General features: G+C 39.8%; 3 protein-coding genes across 5 annotated transcripts in view; 1 reads left to right on the top strand and 2 right to left on the bottom strand.

Moving 5' to 3' along the window:
- LOC117144034 (transcription factor E2f1) overlaps positions 1-13,121 on the bottom strand; it is a 39,934-nt gene extending 26,813 nt beyond the window's left edge. Inside the window, exon 1 of the mRNA XM_033308995.1 lies at positions 12,446-13,121. The gene's annotated coding sequence lies outside the window, so the exon portion shown is untranslated. The remainder of the gene's footprint in view (positions 1-12,445) is intronic.
- A 762-nt stretch (positions 13,122-13,883) lies between these two features.
- LOC117144036 (protein archease-like) lies at positions 13,884-15,318 on the bottom strand. Of its 2 annotated transcripts, none has more exons than XM_033309002.1 (3): positions 15,170-15,318; positions 15,079-15,103; positions 13,884-14,396 (listed from the first exon to the last, which is right to left on the bottom strand). In XM_033309002.1, the coding sequence occupies exons 1-3, from the start codon at positions 15,222-15,224 to the stop codon at positions 14,006-14,008; spliced, it is 471 nt and encodes a 156-aa protein (XP_033164893.1). In that variant the 5' UTR covers positions 15,225-15,318; the 3' UTR covers positions 13,884-14,005. The 2 variants fall into 2 exon arrangements, with proteins under 2 accessions (XP_033164893.1, XP_033164894.1); XM_033309003.1 differs by having other exon boundaries at positions 15,075-15,103; positions 15,170-15,240.
- A 1,278-nt stretch (positions 15,319-16,596) lies between these two features.
- LOC117144035 (circadian clock-controlled protein) lies at positions 16,597-18,908 on the top strand. 2 transcript variants are annotated; one of them, XM_033309000.1, is made up of 4 exons: positions 16,597-16,969; positions 17,880-18,126; positions 18,177-18,474; positions 18,614-18,908. In XM_033309000.1, exons 2-4 carry the CDS (start codon positions 17,916-17,918, stop codon positions 18,885-18,887), a joined length of 783 nt encoding a protein of 260 aa, XP_033164891.1. In that variant the 5' UTR covers positions 16,597-16,969; positions 17,880-17,915; the 3' UTR covers positions 18,888-18,908. The 2 variants fall into 2 exon arrangements, with proteins under 2 accessions (XP_033164891.1, XP_033164892.1); XM_033309001.1 differs by lacking the exon at positions 16,597-16,969 and having other exon boundaries at positions 17,670-18,126.
- Positions 18,909-18,911: the final 3 nt, after the last annotated feature.

The raw sequence follows: 18,911 nt of genomic DNA, 5'->3' as shown, positions 1-18,911 counted from the left end.
TTAATTTAATCACGGAGAGTATTATTCAGTTAGAAAGGGAATTATTCGATTTTTATTTCCGCTTAAATTTATATTTAAATGTTTTTAGCTTCATGATTCATAAAAATCCCAGCGGAATCTAAACTCTAAGGTAAAGTTGTTTCGTGTTTTGCATTCTTCTGCACTAAATAGTGACTTGCAATGCCGTCCCCACCACTGTTAACGTTTTGCTAGGATTATAGCCGGACTCCCGCGTTTCTGCCAAGAATCCTTATATATGTGGGCAATGTAAAGAATCTTTATAAGTCCGAACCCCTCTGCGCCCCTGAAAGGGTGTCAGTTTGTCAGGCTTAGCTGGCCAGAAGCTCAGGCGATTAACTGTGGCTCGCGACTTGGCCAAAAGGGTGCCCTACCACCCCTTCGCTCCCTGGAGCCTCCTCGACAAACCGCAAAAGTGAAAAATTTCGCCTGTTTTTGTTATCTTAACCCGTTTGTGGCCCCAACCCCAATGGCGACTGCATTGCAATGAAATAAATGAAGTTAAGCCAATTTGAGGTTAAAGCCCAAAGAAGGAATTCATTATTTTTGTTGATGTTTTTTATTTGCGGTCACCACTCGAAACGTGTGTCCTGCTGGGGAAAAGGAATTCGCACAAGAGTTGGGAAAAACAAGCATCTGTTGACGATCGAATAATTTAACACTCTCGTTATAAACAAAAGTGTATTGAAATTTATGGAATATATACATTATTTGGTTATTTACAAGAACTGGATTAACTTGAAAATCTAAAAAAAGTAGCCAGCTTTAGATACTATAATAGATATTTCATATACCTGCAAATATTACGCATACGCAGTGTTGCGCAATTTTTGAACATTTTAGTTAACATGCAAAATTGGAAGAGTATTTTAGATAGAGCGTATTGAGCGACCAAAAGCAACCGCAGAAATGCGACAAATGCAACAATAGCTGTAAAAAAGGAAAACAAGAAGGAAGAGACAGTGCAAAGGCAGAAACCGCAATAAACTTGAGTGGAAACCCAAAGATGAGACGCAGGATAAGCCAGGAAAAGAAGCCAAGCCCGAAAATGGCAACACTTGTTAAGTTAGGACGCGGCGAATGGCCTTATCTAAGGTCCAAACTGTATGCTTTGCATATATTGCACACACACGACCGATAAATGGCTATATAATGAAAGGTAACCAATCGCGTAACCAGTTCTGTGCGATAGCATTCGCCAGCTTTGAATGCTGTTGCTGCTGCCGCTGCTGCTGTTTTTGTTGATGTTTTTCGCTGGTGCTGGGCGGCCAACTCCAAAAGGGCATCACAAAAACGTAAACAACATCCCGAAACAACAACAACAATCGGCCATAACAACCAGCATTCGAGACAAGAGGGCTGAGATTCAGGGGCCGATGATTTTAACCAGGAAAGGGAAAAATGGAAGAGGGGGACCGCCAACGGCGGCTACATTCAAAACAACAACAAAATAAAACAGTAAAAAAACATTGGAGTGGGAAATTAAGTTATTCGAGGGAGGGATTCGAAATACAGATACCTTTTAAGCGAATGAAATCCCTCAAACATCAAATAATCTTGGTTAGGAATAATATTTATATTGAATGTTGATACTTCTGTGGGCATGTGTCAAATTTATTATTTTAAAAATATTTAACTATAAAGCAAACCGTAAAATATTTCAATAAATAATGATAAATAAGTATTTTTATGGATCAAGAACCCTACAGCTAAATATGCGCCATTCTGAAGGAGGTTGCCCCATGAAGCAAACTGTATGCACACAGTGAACACAACAAAAATTAATTTTAAATTGTTTAAAATTATACAAAGAGTATTACGCAAATTAATTTATAACCTATAAAGACTATTATTTAAAATGTTCTAAATATAATGCATTTAAACATGAAATAGTTCCCCAAAAATTCAGTGTTTTATGAATCACTTTAACAAAAGTAGTTCAGATTAATGATAGACCACATGTTTTTTGCTCTGTGTAAGGATGCAAGGAGCAGACAAAGATGCGTGTCTGGCTCTTTAGACATTCACCCCCTGCCCCCTTGGACGAAGCTTCTCCGCCACTCAGCATCCTTTACTCCTTCGTTTGCACTCACATTGAGAATTCCATTGAAATCGTTTGAAAATTGAGCCCCATGCTGGACCAACTTGGGGATGCAAGGGGATGGTTGGGTCTTGAAGGGGTAGACACGTCTGCCGCCTCTCTTGTAATAAATAAACGCCAGCCGAGCAGCGACAACAAAAAAATCAAGAAATAAAGCGACAGATGATGACGTTGCAATGACTTCTGCACAGAGAAAAACATAAAACATACCGAAAATATTTCAAATGATTGATAAATCATATATTTTGCAAGATAACATGTTTAAAAGCGGGTAATGAACGAACATTATGTGCATTTTAACTTGGTTTTTAAAGCAAAAAATAAGCCTGTGTTTATAATGTAGATTAATTTTAAAAATTTCAACTACCTTCTTTCTCAAATTTTTTACTTACATTTTACATAACATTTAACTGATATATATGTAATACAATTATCTTTTTTGTCCCATAAAATACTTTTATACTTTCGTGTGGAATCCTTCTACTCCTTCATCATCTTATACATACAAATGTAGCCATAAAGTGTGTAAAAATAACAAAGCATATGAGTTGCATTTTCAACGGGCCAAAGGAAACGGATGAACATTATGAGCTGCGGCAAAAAAGGAGGAGGAAAAAGGAGTTACGAAAAGTTGGGGGCGCACTGCATCACCCGCATAATAAACCAGAGCGCATAAAAATGTGTGTAAAATTGCAACCGCAACGTATTTCGCCTGTAATTGCCCAGACAGACGACAAAAAGGGGTTAAGGAGGGGGGTGGGGCGGTGTGTGGCAGGCAGTTGGGGGAGTGGCAGGAGGTGGCGACAACAAAGTTGCACTCACGCAGCCCCACAGTTCCAGACCCAGAATCGGAATAAAGAATCAGAGAACCAGACGCAGTCTTCTTCTTAAGACCCCACCAGACGAACTGGAGTGCGAGGGAGATAGAGAGGGGGAGGTGGGCTGGGGGAGTAGCACAGCAAGAAGTAAGCCGGCAGATGAAACGGTCAGACGCTAAGCCCGCCGGCCAACAAAAACAACAGCAACCCCATCAGCTGCAACAACAAAACATCCGGCGAGAGCGACAAATAGAAAAACAAGGAATTGGAATGCAAATCAAAGGATGCGCAACCAGGCTATTGGATACCCTGTTAAAAGTTATTTAAATTATATGTTTTACTGCTCCAACAGTTTACAATTTAAAAACGAAAATTCTTTTTCAAAAAGAAAAACAAAATAGAAACCCCCAAAAACCCTAGATGTATGCTACAAATTCGCTGATCATGTTCATGCAAACTGAGCAAAACTGATTTCATAATGATTCTAAATGAAGTTCATGTGAATCTGTAAAACAACGATTAAATATACATAAACATTTATTTTAATATATCATTCCATATCGAAAACATATACATAATAAGATTCCCACTCCTATACACCCCGTCAAATACAGGGTATTTGCAATGGCAACACGAACACAAGTGCCAAAGCAGAGCGAGCGCCACACGCAGACAAATGCACACCGAACGCAAAAGGAAGTGAGATGGTGCGAGGGGGGCAGAGCAGGACAGAGAGATGGAGCCTGGCGGAGAGGAGGCAGAATCTGCATCTTCAGCCTCTCGCGCTCTCTCTTTCTCTCGCGTTGTTTCCAGCTCCACACATGTATGTATGTACATACATATGTGTGCTAGTGTGCCTGTGTGAAGTGGAGCTTGGCGTGGACGTCGACGCAGCAAAATTTCATGAATGGAATTTGTAAATTTTATTTTCATTTGCAACGATTCGTTTTCCTCCTGCTCTCGCGTTTCGTGTTGTTGTAGCGCTAATCATGTGCAGAGAGAGCAAGAGTAAGAGGGAGTTAGAGAGGGAAAGAGAGATATGGAACGAGACCCCAAGTGGGGCAGACAACTACAATGATGTGGCATGTGGTCCAACCTCCTGTGTAGCTCCATTTCGCTCCCGCCCACCCCTTACTCATCTACCCCTCCCTTTATCATTGCGAAACGAGTTTTGTGGTCGTTGAACATTTTTGCATGCTTGTGGCAAGCTGTGCTCTTCTCCTTATTCCGCCTCTAATACACCAGCAAATGCGGCAAACAATGTTTTTCTTAGCTCTAATCAGCAAATGAAACAGCGTAAACAACGTGGGCGAGAAGGAGATGGGGAGAAGAAGGGTGGGCGACAAACTAATGCGTTTTTAATTGTTGTGGATACGGCCTGATGACGTTGAAAGAACCCAACCCCACCCCCTACGACGGTAATTCTAATTTTTTGTAGTATCGCACTAATTACACGACTACCAAAAGTGATTTAGAACGATAATTAAAGAGGAAAAGTGAAAACAGATAGGAAAATAGAATATGCTGTCTTTTACAAGCATTATACAGTGCACTCTCTTTAAAGAGAACATTTCCGCATCTTCAATTCGAATATTGTAAAAATTTTAGCGATTAAAGGGCGTGTACACTATTGTTTCTACTAAAAATGATGAATATATTTTGTTTAAGGTTACTAAAATTTAAAAAGGATCTTTTCTTTAATAGCGTAAGTACGCACGTTCCATTTCAGGCCCTAAAATTTTAAGGATTTCTATGAAGCTTAAGCTTACTATGAAATATCTAATTGTCTGTTCTTTTAATCCATTTATTGTAGAAATTCTTTAATTGATTAGAAATTCTTCACTTTAACTATCTGATTGCGTTTCCACGAATAAGAATGGTTAGTTGTAGTTGTTAGCGTAAACAAAGTTACTAACCCTTGAAGGAAGGAAGTTGGGGTCGTCAGGGAAAGGTATGGGGAGTATGGGTATCGGCTCAAAGAGCAGACTCGAAATTCCATTATACAAAAATGCGGCGAAACCGCAATTACAGAGCAAAGTAGATAAACGAGAAACGGCGACAACGAGTGGAGTGGAGCAAGTAGATGAGTAGCTGAACAAGAAGAAGCCGCGAAAGAGAGCCAACGGCTCTCTGGCAAATTAAATACATAAAGCGCAGCAAACGGACGGTGGAGCAGGGGAGGAGAGTGCAAGAAAATAAACAAAAAGTAAAACGGGAATACGAGAAGAACGCCCCGAACTTCTGACACACTCTACATAAAGTCTAATTCGGGAAAAAGGTATGAAACATTCTGGGAGAGGTGGTCTAAAAATAATAGCCTCTTTTTATTAAAGTGCTTTAGTCCTTAGTCATATTTTCAAATAATATTTTTTTATGTTCACCATCTAATTGGACTTAGTCGGTCCGGATTATTTCATTAAGGAACGAGTTTAAAAGGGAATTGTTTCCGATCTTAACTGGATTTAACTTTTTTCAGATTAAGCTGCCAACTTAACCGAGTGTTGAAAATTAAATCCTAACCAAAATTGATTTTTGAATTTTTTAGCAATATTTTACTACAATCCCTAATAGGATTTTCAGAGTTTTCAGAAGTTCTTCCACCAAACTAGATTTATTCCATTCAAAGAGTATCGAACGCGATCCTCAGACCAAGAAGATCGAAACCGGCGCAAAGAACACCAAGAAGCAAAGAACCAAAACAACAGCACAGCAGTAAAAATAGCCATTTGACTTTGAACTTTGCGACTTCTGCGTCGGAGGTGAGGGAAAGGATATGGCATATGGATGAGGTTGGGTGATGAGGATGGGGAAGATAGCCAGCCGATGCTGCTGACTGTGCGTGCGATCGCACTTGGATTGGCATTCCTCGTCGTGGATGTGGAATATACCATACAGCATGAGTGTGGATAATACGGCCCATATAATCTAATCGGCCAATGCGAAACGTGTGTCGATTTAGGCTGGAGGCCATAAACAACCAGAAACAAGACAATATAAATTAGTAACAAGACGAAAACTGGGGGGAAACTGGAATGGAATAGGCAATCCCGTTGCTGATCAAAAAGGTGGCATGTACCGTGTATTATTACGAAGAATCATTGCAGGTGGAAAATAAACGTATAGTATTGTATATCTTTTTAACCTCATATTGCGAATTTATATTAAACTTGTTTTGAGTTATATTAGACTTGTTATATCCTTAAAAAGGACCATACTGTCCAGTCCATTTGGCAAAAGGACATACCCCTTTATAATGTAAGGAAACAGCAATTAAACATATCAGGACTGTCGAGGATTCCCTAGCCAGACTGTACAGCAAACCACCTGTTAAGTCACACAAAAGGAACAAATTGTCGGAAGGCCTAGAGTAGGGCGAACCCTAACAGTTTGAAGACGGCGCTTAATTATAAAACAACAAATCTACAAATTCAAGCAGCGCAGCTGTCCTAGAAGAGGAACAACTAACGAAGAGCCTGAGCAGGTGTGTATCTGTATCTGTATCTGAGTGCCATTGAAGCTGATGCCGGAGCATAAATTATGAGCACGTACACGGAGATCCCGGGATGCCGGGGATTATAAAAGATCATCCCACAGGCAAACGAAAAAGTAGGAGGAGGAGGTGGACGCTGCGGCTACGGATGGGAAGGAGGACCAAAGATGCATGTCCGCTTCCCTTTTCATTCAGGAGATGATGCAAAATGTCATCAGAGTTACCTTGCCTTTGTATGCGGCAGCTGCCATTCTGGCTTTACCGTTGGAAAGAAGAACTACTACCATTTCTTCTACTCGCAGCGACTTTTGCAATTGTCTCAATGGCCGAGGTCCTCCACTCACACTTTCTTTGTCCTGGGCGATGCAGCTGTATCTCGACGATCGCCCCGTGTCCCATAAATTGCATTCGTTATCGATTTTCACAAAGTTTTTCTTTCACTCGATCGTGGGTTCCTTGTTTCTTTCGTGATTTCTTGGGATCCTGGGGTGAAATGCTTTTACCTTCCGCATAATTCCAAATGCATTAGGCAATTAGCGCATTTCCAGGGGCAGCTGTTCGATCGCTCTGCTTTATGGCATAATCAAATCAAATCAATTTCGTGTAATTATCTAGGGTTGCATTTTTCATGTCGTATAAATATTGGACCGGAATTATGATTAGGGTGAGCCTTTTTTATGTCTAGGGTGGCAAGGCTTGAGGATAGCGGCATGGGAATTTTTCATTCTTGGGTGATCAAGCATAAATCATTGGGTGAAACTGTAATCTGTACAAATGATTGAGTAAACGAATGCAATTTTTAGTCCAGGGATAAGTTGTTCTTTCTCTTTCTTTACAAATTGGATCATTCTTTTTATCCTGTGTTACATTAATAGCATTTAATGAAAATAAAAATATTACTTTCGTTTCATATTTAATCTTGTTTAATATTTTTTAATTCCCTTATACTTGTTTCTAGCAACTCATAACTCCGAACATGAAATTCCAAACATCATGCTATAACACTTTATCCGCAAAATTATTCCAAACCGAATGTGACCTAAGATGAACCCAAAATTCGTTATCAAATCCGCATTAGAACCCAAAAGGGAATGTTGTGCCCGCTTATAAATTGTTTAAACATCCGCTCTTACGCTTCACCGTCTAGGTGACACACATAAACTCAAATTTAAGAATGTGTACAGAGAAAAAAATAAGCTCAGATTATACAAATATCAAAATACAAATATTAAGACAAAGTAAAGAATCACAAAGAATTTATAACTTTTTAAATTATTAATTTCTATAATAGCGAATTCGATTCCGTGAGTTGTTTTAAATTGGTTTGGTAACTTATCGTTTGCAAATTCTTTCAGTGCATTTATGTATGCGAATGCTCCCTCTGACACCCCCGCACATTAATCATAACGATTAATCATTTTATCAATGAAGTGCAAAGTTGCTTTGCGACATAAAAAAACTCGAGTTGTAGAGAAAGAGGCAGGCGAATGAAATGTTTTGCAAAAAGGGAGCGAAATAAGCGACTTGGCGGAGATGAAGAATCTGCCACGACGCCAATCTGACCTAATTGGTTCCGGAGTCAAGAATGGGAATGGATTGTTCCTGTTGCCGTTTTTGTCGCTGTCATCAAGTGACGACGTCACCCACAGAACCCATTGGACTGAGGATAACAACAAAAGAGTTGTCATACCCGGAGTCAATAATTGTTATAACCAAAAGTTAATCAATTTCCAAAAGCGCGGGTAGAAAAGATAGTAATTCGTCAATAAAAGCCGAATTCTTTTTAAGGCATACTTTTAGAAACCTAAATCAGTCGTTTTAAGCATCTACAGAATTTATTTTGTAGATAAAATAAAAAATTTGATTAAATATTGAATATCTGCGCATAAATAATATTATGTTGCTTGTAGATTATTAAAAGTAATAAAAATCATATTTAAACACTTACTTTTGCATTTTTAAAGTACTTAAAAAGTTATAAATGTATAAAAGCTTGCATTTTTGTTTTGCATATTTTCTTTTAAATAGAATCCGACATTTAAAAATACATTTTAGATATTTATTATATTAAGTTTAATTTGACTGATGCGCATCTATTCATTCGGATACAAAAAGGAGATGCAAAAGTATCTGAATCTGTGCTCCCTCTTCCCATCCCTTTCTCTTTTCTCCCCCTTCCACCCGAAAAGCCACAAAGTCGCGACTCGGATTGCGTATCTGTGTGTGATTCTGGTGCGTCCGTGTGGGTAAATGTGGGGCCGCGCAGAGAAATTCCATATTCCACATTTTTTATGCGGCCAACGCAGCAACAACAACAATTGCTGATGCTACTGCGCCGACTTCGCGTTGCCTCGTCTTTTCCTTTCTTTTACTTCGCTCATTAATTTGACTTTTTTGTTGCTTTCGCACAAAATTTTTAAAAATAGCCAGGCAACCGAAAGCCCAACAGAAACCAGCTAACAGCACTGACAAAAAAATCAACAGCAAAGCGGAGAACACGAACAAATTAAGATGCTAGCCGAGTTGGCAACAACGAACCGAAATACCCTTTCTTTTGCTGGACATAAAATTACCTTGGAGATAAGTATTTATATTTCAAGAATTTATTTACTGACCTTAAAGTATATATTAAAGAAGCACATGGTGGCATTTTTTGACTTTATGTGATGTGAATAATATTTCTTTATTACAATATTATGCAAATTTTGGTTTTAAATAGTAGTAGGTTTGAACCAAATGATATATACAGATCCGTAGATTTTGTTCGCATAGTGAGTAGTCATTTTTAAGGAATTTTATTAATTTTATATTATATTTTTTTCCATTAAACCATTGACAATTTGAGTGATGAATTGTGACCCCGTACGCAACGACAGACCATATCCTAAGCAACAATTTCCCAGTCTAATTAAAGCAGAGGGTATCAGAGGGCAAGGGCAGAGATTAAAAAACAATAAAAAAGTGAGCAGCCACAGCAGCGGCCAGCACACTAACAACACGTCGAGCGGAGGGAATCGGCAACAAAAGCATATTAATGAAATCGCTTTTAACTCGTTTCGCTTAAGTATTTTATGCCAGCGGGTGTGCGAGTGTGTGTGTTTTGGGCATGGAGACTTGCCTCCTCATGTGGCCCCCTTTTGGTGTGTTATAAAAGTGCAACAACAACTCAATACACACACAGTCACCCGAAGTAATAAAAAAAGAAAAAGAAGGCAGCAGCACATGATAAAAACAAACACGATACGATCGGCGGGCTAGCGATGACCCAAAGTGGTCAGTCCGTAATAAAAACGGAATTCGAGTGTTTAATATATCATGAAAAGTATTAGCCTGTCCAAAATCTGTGTATATATTGCTTGGAGCAAGTGCACACGTTTTATTTGATGTTGGGGCGAGAGTGTGTGTGATATTTTTTTGAGCTGATTGTATAAGCCACCTAATGAGCTTTATGCCGGTGTTGCCAGAGGGTCCAGAAATTGGGAACGGTATTCGTTACTTGTAAATCCAATTATAAAGTTAGCTTATTTCCCTTATCAATAAGCACCGGAAATTAATGTAAAACCATTATAGCGGGAGTACGATTTTCCCAGTCTTTTAGAGCTTATCAAAAGTTATTTCTGTATAATTGTATCAGTAATCGAATGAATATGTTGACAGATAAATGCAACGTACTGGATTGAGATCATGAGATCTAGGTCACAACTGCATGCAATTAAGCTAACCACGTTAAAAAAGGGCAAGTGGGTTTGAATGCCAAAGTGAAAAGTGAGTAATCGTATAAAATATTAAATATGCATACCTATAAGACAATGCTCAAAAAAAAAAATCATTGCTCCATTTAATGAAACCAAGAATGACCCAAATTTCACAATTTTCGAAGGCCTTATCATCGCAGCAAGAGATAAAAGAACGAGCTCAAATCGAAATTGTCGGTGCGGCAATTTCACTCACGGAAAGATTCATAATTTCCTTGGCGACATGGGGAAAACAAAATACAAAAGTGTACAAATCACCGCTTCCGTAATGATGTATCGGATTTGGTGCATACTACGGCAGTCCAAAACGATGTGTATACCAAACAGGGGCGAACAGGTAACAGAGGCGCTTAGAGCAACTGGTTCACAAAAGACCCGACCAAGAGACCATGTCTGCGCCCGAAGGCCAAGCGAATCCAAAGTAACCAAATACAAAATAAAATGTATAAAAAGTCGGCAAAGAAAAAACTGCAGACTCGAGAAATATCGTCGTCCAAAATACATGGAGATGGAGCAAAAGCCATGAGACAGCGTCGTCTTCGATGTTCGCCATTGCCCGGCTGTAGCGTGTGTACACGGACGTGCATAATGCTCGAGTATTGGTGGGTATTTGGGTGTGCGAGCCGACTGGAGGTCATCAAACTATGACGTCGCCAAAAGCCAAAAGCTGACCCAAGACGATTGCAATTCTTCCCTTGAGTTCTTGTGATTCCTACGCCTGGTTTGGACGGAGAAAGTTGGAACATCGGTCTTATCGAGCGCGAAACAAGTTCCGTGTTTCCATATCTGGGCTAATTGATACGACGATAAGGTTGTGCAGCTATCATGCGCCAGCTTTTAGATGGTGTTTCCATCACAATTACGGCACTATAAAAACCACACCCTTGGCAGTAGTCTCTGGCCCAATCTGGGGCGAGGTGATCGCGTGCACAGTCACAGCATCCCTTGTGGACAGTCTGGCAACGCTTCAACGAGCTTTGCTGCTCCAATTCGAAATCTAATCAACGATTTCGATTCCCCAGCGGCTTACATTATTTCTCGGGAAATGCAACACGCCAACATATAAATATAAAAATATAGTGGTCTGCCAGAAGTCTGAACTTTATTGGGGCTATCAGAGAAGTAATATGAATCAACAACCAAGCTACTTTTATACCCGCTACTTGTGGAGTAAAAGGGTATACTATATTCGTTGAAGTGTAGCTGATAGAAGGATTTCTATCGATATGCCTTAAGACATTTTTAACACTTACAAACCAATTTTATTTTGAAAATTTAATATATCTTCCTCTCTCTTTTGCAATAGCTGAGTAACGGGGTATTCAATAGTCGAGTGACTCGACTACAGCGTTTTCTCTTGTTTAATCAGCCCTGTGTTTATTTATGCAAACGATAAAGTTACTGATGCTAAGAAATCAAATTATTACATTTTTATAACCTCCGACAATCGTGGATAAAAAAAACGTTGGGAAACAGAAAAATATGGATAAAATACTACATTTGTAGCTTAATATATTTATGAATTTAAACGATAGTAATATCTGACATAACAAAAAATATGTGGTTTTTACCCATTTCTAACAATTAAGTATTAGGCGACCTCTTTTAGGAAAGAGCTCTGTATGGTAGTTTGTGACTGAAATCTAGAATGATGTTGGACTACAATGTATTACATTTTGCATATTCTGAAAACACATGACTTTTTTAACCAATCACAATCAAAGGAATCAATTGTTCTTGCTTTTGGGGGCTCACTGTAGTCCAAAACTCGACTTTACACTTGAAATGATTGCAAATGAAATCAGAGTGACGTCAGCGCAGAGATCCCATGAATTGGAATCTGACAGAAATCCGTTAACCATTTGCCGCCACCTGCACCACCTGCACACCCGCACACCCACACACCCATATACGCATACAGATAGAAACACGAAACATTAGAGATGGCTCACAGGTAGCTGCAATTATATAAAGTGCGCATTATCACACAGCACCCTTGGTTGCCTTTCCCCCCGCCCGCGCCCCTTCGCCCACATCAGGCGTCTTCTTCTTGATGCAGCTGCTGTGTCAGCTGGACCGGCATGCAATTTTTTGCATATGTACTTTTTTAGCCGGCAGTTGGGGCGCACGCCCAAAAACAGTTGTTTTTTGTTTCGCTTGCGGGCCCGCTGTTATAAAGAAAATGCCCAGCGCAGCACCCCCCACACACACGCACAACCATGCACACACACATGTCACATTCTCTACTTCTAGTACTACCTACCACATTTTTTCCATTCCGCCTTCGTATGGATTTTTCGGCCACGTTTTTCACTGGGTTCCCCTTGGGTTAGCTTTGTGTTTTTGATCGCAAATTACAGGTGAGAACGTCACCTGCCAATTGGTTGGGCTTTCAGAGCAATATCTCCGCGATTTCTGGGCGTAAAACGGCAACAACTAGCGCACAATGTGCTCACGGGCTGCTGCTTCCTCTTCACTTTAACACCATGACAATTGGTGGCTGCAGAAAGAATGAGCGGTGCGGCGAATTGGCGGGGCGAATTGGAAAGCAACAGCAAACACAACACAAACAGCGGGACGGGGGACTGACGTTTGTGCCACCTACTTTTCGCCGAATATCACCGCGAATAACTGTTGTCTTGTAGACAGTTTGGCGATTGGTACTTTTTACCAAGTTTTTCAGCCACTTTAACTTTGACGCACTCGAAAAGCTAAAAGCTAAATGCGAAGCGAGCAACTGGCCGTTTGTGTGTGCGTGTGTGTTCGCGGGCTATTTGCCTTCATACTTTGTTTGTTCTTTCGCACGCTCTTTCGTATAGCTCGTCGTCCGCAGCGTTGCTTTTTTTAAAATCAATCAGCTGTAAAAGCGTATATTTTTCGAGTTCGCCGTTCTTCGCCCGATGTTCCAAGGAAAAATCACCATATCGTGCACGCACGCACCCACACAAATACAACAACAGGCCCATATGTTGGGCGACGTTGCCCGGCAAATGTTTTTTTTGTTGTTTACTTTCTGGGTTCGACGGCGCAGTCAGCTGTTTCAAAACAAATCGCTCGGTGTTACCAGCTGACTTAGCTCATCGGCCACTAAATAATATCGGCTCACGCGAAAATCATCCGAATAATACTGATTTTCGGCCAAATTGGAAAATAGCGCGTTGTTCAAAGGAAATCGGTTTTTTGAAAAATGTTAATATTTGTTGATATCGTCGTGGATTGATGTTTAGAATTAGGGATTGCTTAAACTAATAGATATTTATAACAATTTACATTTATTAAAAATTAAGTTTGTGTATCTAGGCCCCGAACAAATCAGTCAATCGTAACATTAAAACTATAGCCTTGACTTGCATTGTTAACTGCCTTGTTCGACATGACTCCCCAAAAAGAAGTACAACTTAATTCTTTAATGAAACCCAACGCGTCAGCAACTCCTGAAGGCTGCCGAATAAAAAGTGCATTGAACTGGGGCCTGGGAAAGGACAACAAATTCGGCGTTTGTCTGGGAATTCAACACGTTGCCAATTCACAAAGCCGTGAGCAAAAAAAATTCGAAGGCAAAAGGGTAAATCTTGATTCCGGAATCAGACCGGTGAGAAGGAAGCCAGTCCTAATTGCATTTGCAGCCGCACAATCGAGTGGTTTCTTGATAAGTCATCCTCATCGACAAGGGATGCAGTCGCAGCACGAGAGATTGCAAATTTTTCGGGGCTTGTGCAGCGGTTTTTATATCGTTTTTTGGCATTTCACTTATGATTAATGGAGACAGGCAAAGGGGTTGAAACAGAACAGTCACATTTAATTCCCGGCGATCGCCGCTGGATCAAATGTCAATTATCACAAACACCTCGTAGTTGCTGGCCTCCGCGTCCTGAACGATTTGCATGGCCGAGTATGTGATTGCCTTCACCTCGGTGCCCTGCGGATGTTTCCCCAGTTCAAATGGTTCCCCGTAACAACGGCAGCAAATCTCAAAGTTTTCCACATCGAACTTGGTGATCTCCAGCTTCTTGCACACCAGATACGGTTCGGCGGAGAACAGGAACAGCAGCTCGTCCAGAAAGTGAAAGAGTAAGCTCTCCAGATCATCTCCATGCGCATCGATTTCAAAGCACTGCTCCACGGACACGTAATCCAGTTCGGTCATATATCCGAACATGGCCACTCCGCACTGTTCGAACGCCTCTTTCAGCGACGATCCCCATCCGTGAATTCTGTCAAAGGGAAAGCAGTCCAACATTATATTTAATAAATTAATTATGTCTAGTGCAGCCGTAAGTTAAAATTTATATACAAAACTGTTGACTTTTAGTGGCGTATTAAGACAAGTATTTATGATCTTGATAATAGTCTTGTTGTTTAAAGCGATAGTAGTATAGTATAAAAGTCAACCAGAAGAAAACTTGCATTACATATAATCTTTAAAAAGCAGATATGTGTATAAGACACAAATTGAAGTATGACAATACACTACTACACTATTTTTTATTTTTCTAACTTTCAAATATCACTTACATATTTCTAAACCTCTACATCTTAGACTATAAATTAATTTAAAAGCCTTTCATGGAATACTTTTGAAAGTTATTGCTCTGTAGTTTTAATATTTCCACTATCTTCAATATTAATATATTTTTGGCATTTAAAAAGTCCTAATTCCTAACTATGAACATTATACATATGCATCGGAAAATATGAAAAAATTAGATTAGCTTTAAAATTTGTATATATTAAAATAAATTATTTTTAGAATGTTTCTTAATCTCAAATTCTAATACGAAGGCGCTTATTAGAATCTCGTTAATACGATCATCTGGATTTTTCATTCACAAATAGCGAACCACCCTACTCCACATGGCTAACGGGCGCACTTGTTGTTGTTGTTGTCTTACTCACTGAACATCCGCCGTGTGATCCAGGTCTGCAACGCAATGTGATGAAATATTTAGCAACAGATTATTCTTCTGCAAATCGAAGATCTACTCACACTCGTACTTCATCTCCGGCAGCAGGAAGTTCTCCCTACTGAATTCCACCTCCATTATTGTTAGTTATAGCTAAAGTGAAATTCGCGGACAAGAAACTATAAACAAACCAGCAAGGGCTCAGTGTGACCATCTATGCGCAGGGGAAAAATACCTACTGAAAAGAATATACCGAGCTCCAATAAGAAAATGTTAACATACAAATTACAGAAAATACTGAGCTCCAACAAGGAAATGTTAACATTCAAATTTTAATAAAATGTTTAAAATTATTTGTAAGAAATGTTTGGGTGTTATTTAATAAAGAGTAAGTAATTATGGGGATTGAATTATAAGCTAAATGTTTCCATTAGGCTTTTCAATTCGAAATTATTAAAAATATTTAAGAAATGCGTAACGGCTTCCTTTAGAACCATATTTTTAACTGTGTAATTTTAAAAAATTGTAAATTTAAATATGCATGTCAACGTGTTTTTACTTTGTAAAAAGAATGTTTCCTGCATTAATAAAGTGTTTACAAAATACTTCCCACGGTCCTTTTTATTTAAAAAAAAAAAACAAAAAACGTTACAGAATGGGAGAAATAAAATTGTGCTAAAGGCTATGATTGTAATAAAATGAAGTAATTTCGAGCAAAATTAAAGCAGAATTTCCAGTTTATGCCCACCATTTGTTATCGCAATTAAAGTGCTACAAAGTGCTGGCGCATGTTTTCAGCCCAGTTTTGAATTTCTGTAAGAGCGACCTTGTCCTTTCATTAAATCGCAATCAGCCATAACAACTGAAGCTGCAACCTTGTATTTCCATTTGCCAAAAAACAGTCCACAAAATCTTCTTCTGGCCTACCGGCAGCATTGCCGTCAATCGTTACGATTGTCAATCACGTCGCTTGATTTATTCAATCCCATGAACTTGAGCTTTGGCTGTGAGTACTTGATTTCATACTTGAATAATACCCATTGACGGACATGGGCTTGCCTAATAAATATTGCCTCATTAAATTCAGATCACTTTTCGACCAGCGATGATGGGTTATTGTTTGAAATAGACGACAAGGGAAATATTTATTTCTAAGGTCGTTCAACTCGTTGATGTAAACTTCAAGAAATATTAACTGTACTAAAAGAAATGGAAAGCAATTTTAAATTTAAAGTTGTACTATTTCAAATGAATCTTGTATTTACTTTTTGTTCACCTTATGGTACATGAATTATGAATATGAATTATTATCAAACATGGTAAAAAATTATATGACATAAATTTAATAATAACTTGCTAAGCAAAGGGTATTGGATAGTTCGCACCTCGCTCAGCTAAATACTTCTACGCATTTCTAAAGGAATATATGAATGATTTTTGCTGGTGATTTACGACCGTTTTGTTCATTTTTGTTAGTTGCACAAACGCAACTTGGGGGTGTCAAACTCTAAGCCGAGTTGACAAAGCTCAATTTTGTGCCCGGCCATATCATGGCTTTCAAACATTTTCCTGCTATTTTTGTGGCTTTTTTATTATGGCTCATTTGGCTGCTGCTGCCACTTTTGGTGGAAGCTCTTTTTCTCTGGTTTCCTCCGACTTGGTTTGGTTCAGTTGGCTACGGGAGCTCGCCTGATTCACGTCGCGTATTCGGCGCAAATAACTGTAAAGCTACTATTATTATCGAATATTTGCGCGCCTTTGTGTACGAGTTCCAGAATTTCATATTTGGCTACGTTATATATTTGGAACAACCAGAAGTAAATTGCCTGGGAGTGAAACTAAAGCTCGGGACTTCGGAAAACTTAACTAATCTAAGTAGCTAGGTAACTTGTTTTGTTGAATAACTGACCGTTGGTCAACTTGGTTGCAAATGCAACCGCTAAACTGAAGAATTGCCAAATATTATCATATGCTGTTGCTCTCGCGTTGCATGACTGGCTACCGCCTCTAAGTGGAAATAAAAGTGGTTCGCACCCCCAAGTTTGTGTCTTGTCGAAGTCTTTCGTTTACCACTGTTACCATGCTTCCATACTAACGCGCTATTTTGTCATGTTTGTAGTTTTCTTTTTACGCTATCTATTTGCTGCAGTACTAAGCCCAGTAATAGTCAGTCGGTGAGCTTAAGTTAAAGGGGTCAAGTGCAAGCGGCGAACAAAAAACATTACAAAACGAACTACATGAGGAACTACAAGATGAGGCTGTTTGAATAGCTTGCGATGCGAAGTGTCTTTTATTTTCGGTGCTAGGAGAAGTCTTTACGATGGCAATTATAATAATATAGAAGTCTTTAAGTGTCATGCAAATATAAAATTTGTATGACAATTATACCACTATTATCGTGAAAAGAAATAAACTCCATACAAAAGTATTAAACAATTGTCAAATCAAAGTCACTTTCCTGACTAATGAAGATTCAAGAACTAACACATGCCTTACATATACATTTAGCGATCCATATTATTGTTTAATTTTATATGGCTTTTTAATTTATTTCATATCCCTAACTCATTGAAATTTACCTGAAATCAAGGGACTTAAAAAGTACTATAAACTGCTGATGAATCAATAAACGCAAAAATAGTTAATAAACAAATCAGTAGACGATCCACTCCATGCAAAATACAAGGACACTTTAAACGACAAACACCGGTTGCTCTTCACGCGCACAAAATCAGTTTACTTAAAACAATAAAGATAATAAAAACAACGCACATTTACCTTTCAAATTAACAGAAGACAAACAGTTGCTGTTAAACTGAAACCGCGAGCATGTCGCAACAGTGGCTCTCAAACTGTGCTAGGCTTCTGGTTTTCCTGGCGGGGATTGTGCTCTTTGCCACTCACTTGGCAAACGCTTCCAGCCAGATCGACGTGGATGCGGATCTGAAGCACTTGCTGGGTCGTTGCCACTGGGCGGACGAGGATTTCAACGAGTGCATGCGGCAGGTGTTCAACGACCTGAGGGCCTACTTCACAACAGGTGAGTGAGATCTGGATTACGGGCGAGCAATCATGGAGCAACTCTTTCAGGTGTGCCCGACTACAACATCAAGCCCTTTGACCCGCACCACTGTAGCTACGTTGAGCTGCGACGAGGTGAATCACAGGGTCTGGGCAGCTTTCGTCTGATATTGCGCAATGTATCCGAGTACGGATGGGCGCGATCCGAGGTGACCAAGTTCCATGCCGATCCAGAGGACCAGCGCATCGTTTACACACAGTATTTCCCCGAGAAAAGTCTGGAGGGCGAGTACGAGTTCGCCGCCAAAATGCTGGGCACTGAGATGAACAGAAAAGGCCACTGGAACCTCACCCTCTACGATTACAGGTGGGCACCGAGTTGCATGGAAATATGTATTTCCCAAGCTGTGTTGCAAACACCAGTATTGTTTTAAGCTTTTGGCTTACAAATTGACTCCACTGCTCCCAAGATGACAACCTTCAGCTAACTTTATTTCCTTCCTCAGTCAAACCACCAGCGTTCGGCGCATCGGCGGTCCGGGTTCGCTCATCAAGGTCCATGTGGAGGTGGACCGCATCGGCGGAATGGAGCTGCACATTGAGAACTTGCTGCAGGGACAGCCCCTCAACCAACTGGCCGATGGAGTCATCAACAGCATGTGGCAGCTGGGATTGCCGTTCATCAAGCCGATGATTAACGAGCTGGTCAGCACGGCATTTACGGATATATTCAACGAGTCCTTCCGGCACTTTCCGCTCGAGAAGTTCCTCGCCACGTGACCTCATCTAGTTAACCATACATCT

This window comes from Drosophila mauritiana, chromosome 3R (assembly GCF_004382145.1).
Source record: "Drosophila mauritiana strain mau12 chromosome 3R, ASM438214v1, whole genome shotgun sequence".
Lineage (NCBI taxonomy): Eukaryota > Metazoa > Arthropoda > Insecta > Diptera > Drosophilidae > Drosophila > Drosophila mauritiana.
Note: the sequence above shows the minus strand (reverse complement) of the source record. Positions and strands in the feature narration are given on the sequence as shown.

Coding starts and splice junctions, on each gene's coding strand:
- LOC117144036 (XM_033309002.1), bottom strand. CDS start 15,224: ATGGAGGTGGAATTCAGTAGGGAGAACTTCCTGCTGCCGGAGATGAAG. Junction 15,104..15,169: donor GCCGGAGATGAAGTACGAGT/GTGAGTAGATCT, acceptor ATTGCGTTGCAG/ACCTGGATCACACGGCGGAT. Junction 14,397..15,078: donor GATCACACGGCGGATGTTCA/GTGAGTAAGACA, acceptor TCCCTTTGACAG/AATTCACGGATGGGGATCGT.
- LOC117144035 (XM_033309000.1), top strand. CDS start 17,916: ATGTCGCAACAGTGGCTCTCAAACTGTGCTAGGCTTCTGGTTTTCCTG. Junction 18,127..18,176: donor GAGGGCCTACTTCACAACAG/GTGAGTGAGATC, acceptor CAACTCTTTCAG/GTGTGCCCGACTACAACATC. Junction 18,475..18,613: donor CTCACCCTCTACGATTACAG/GTGGGCACCGAG, acceptor TTCCTTCCTCAG/TCAAACCACCAGCGTTCGGC.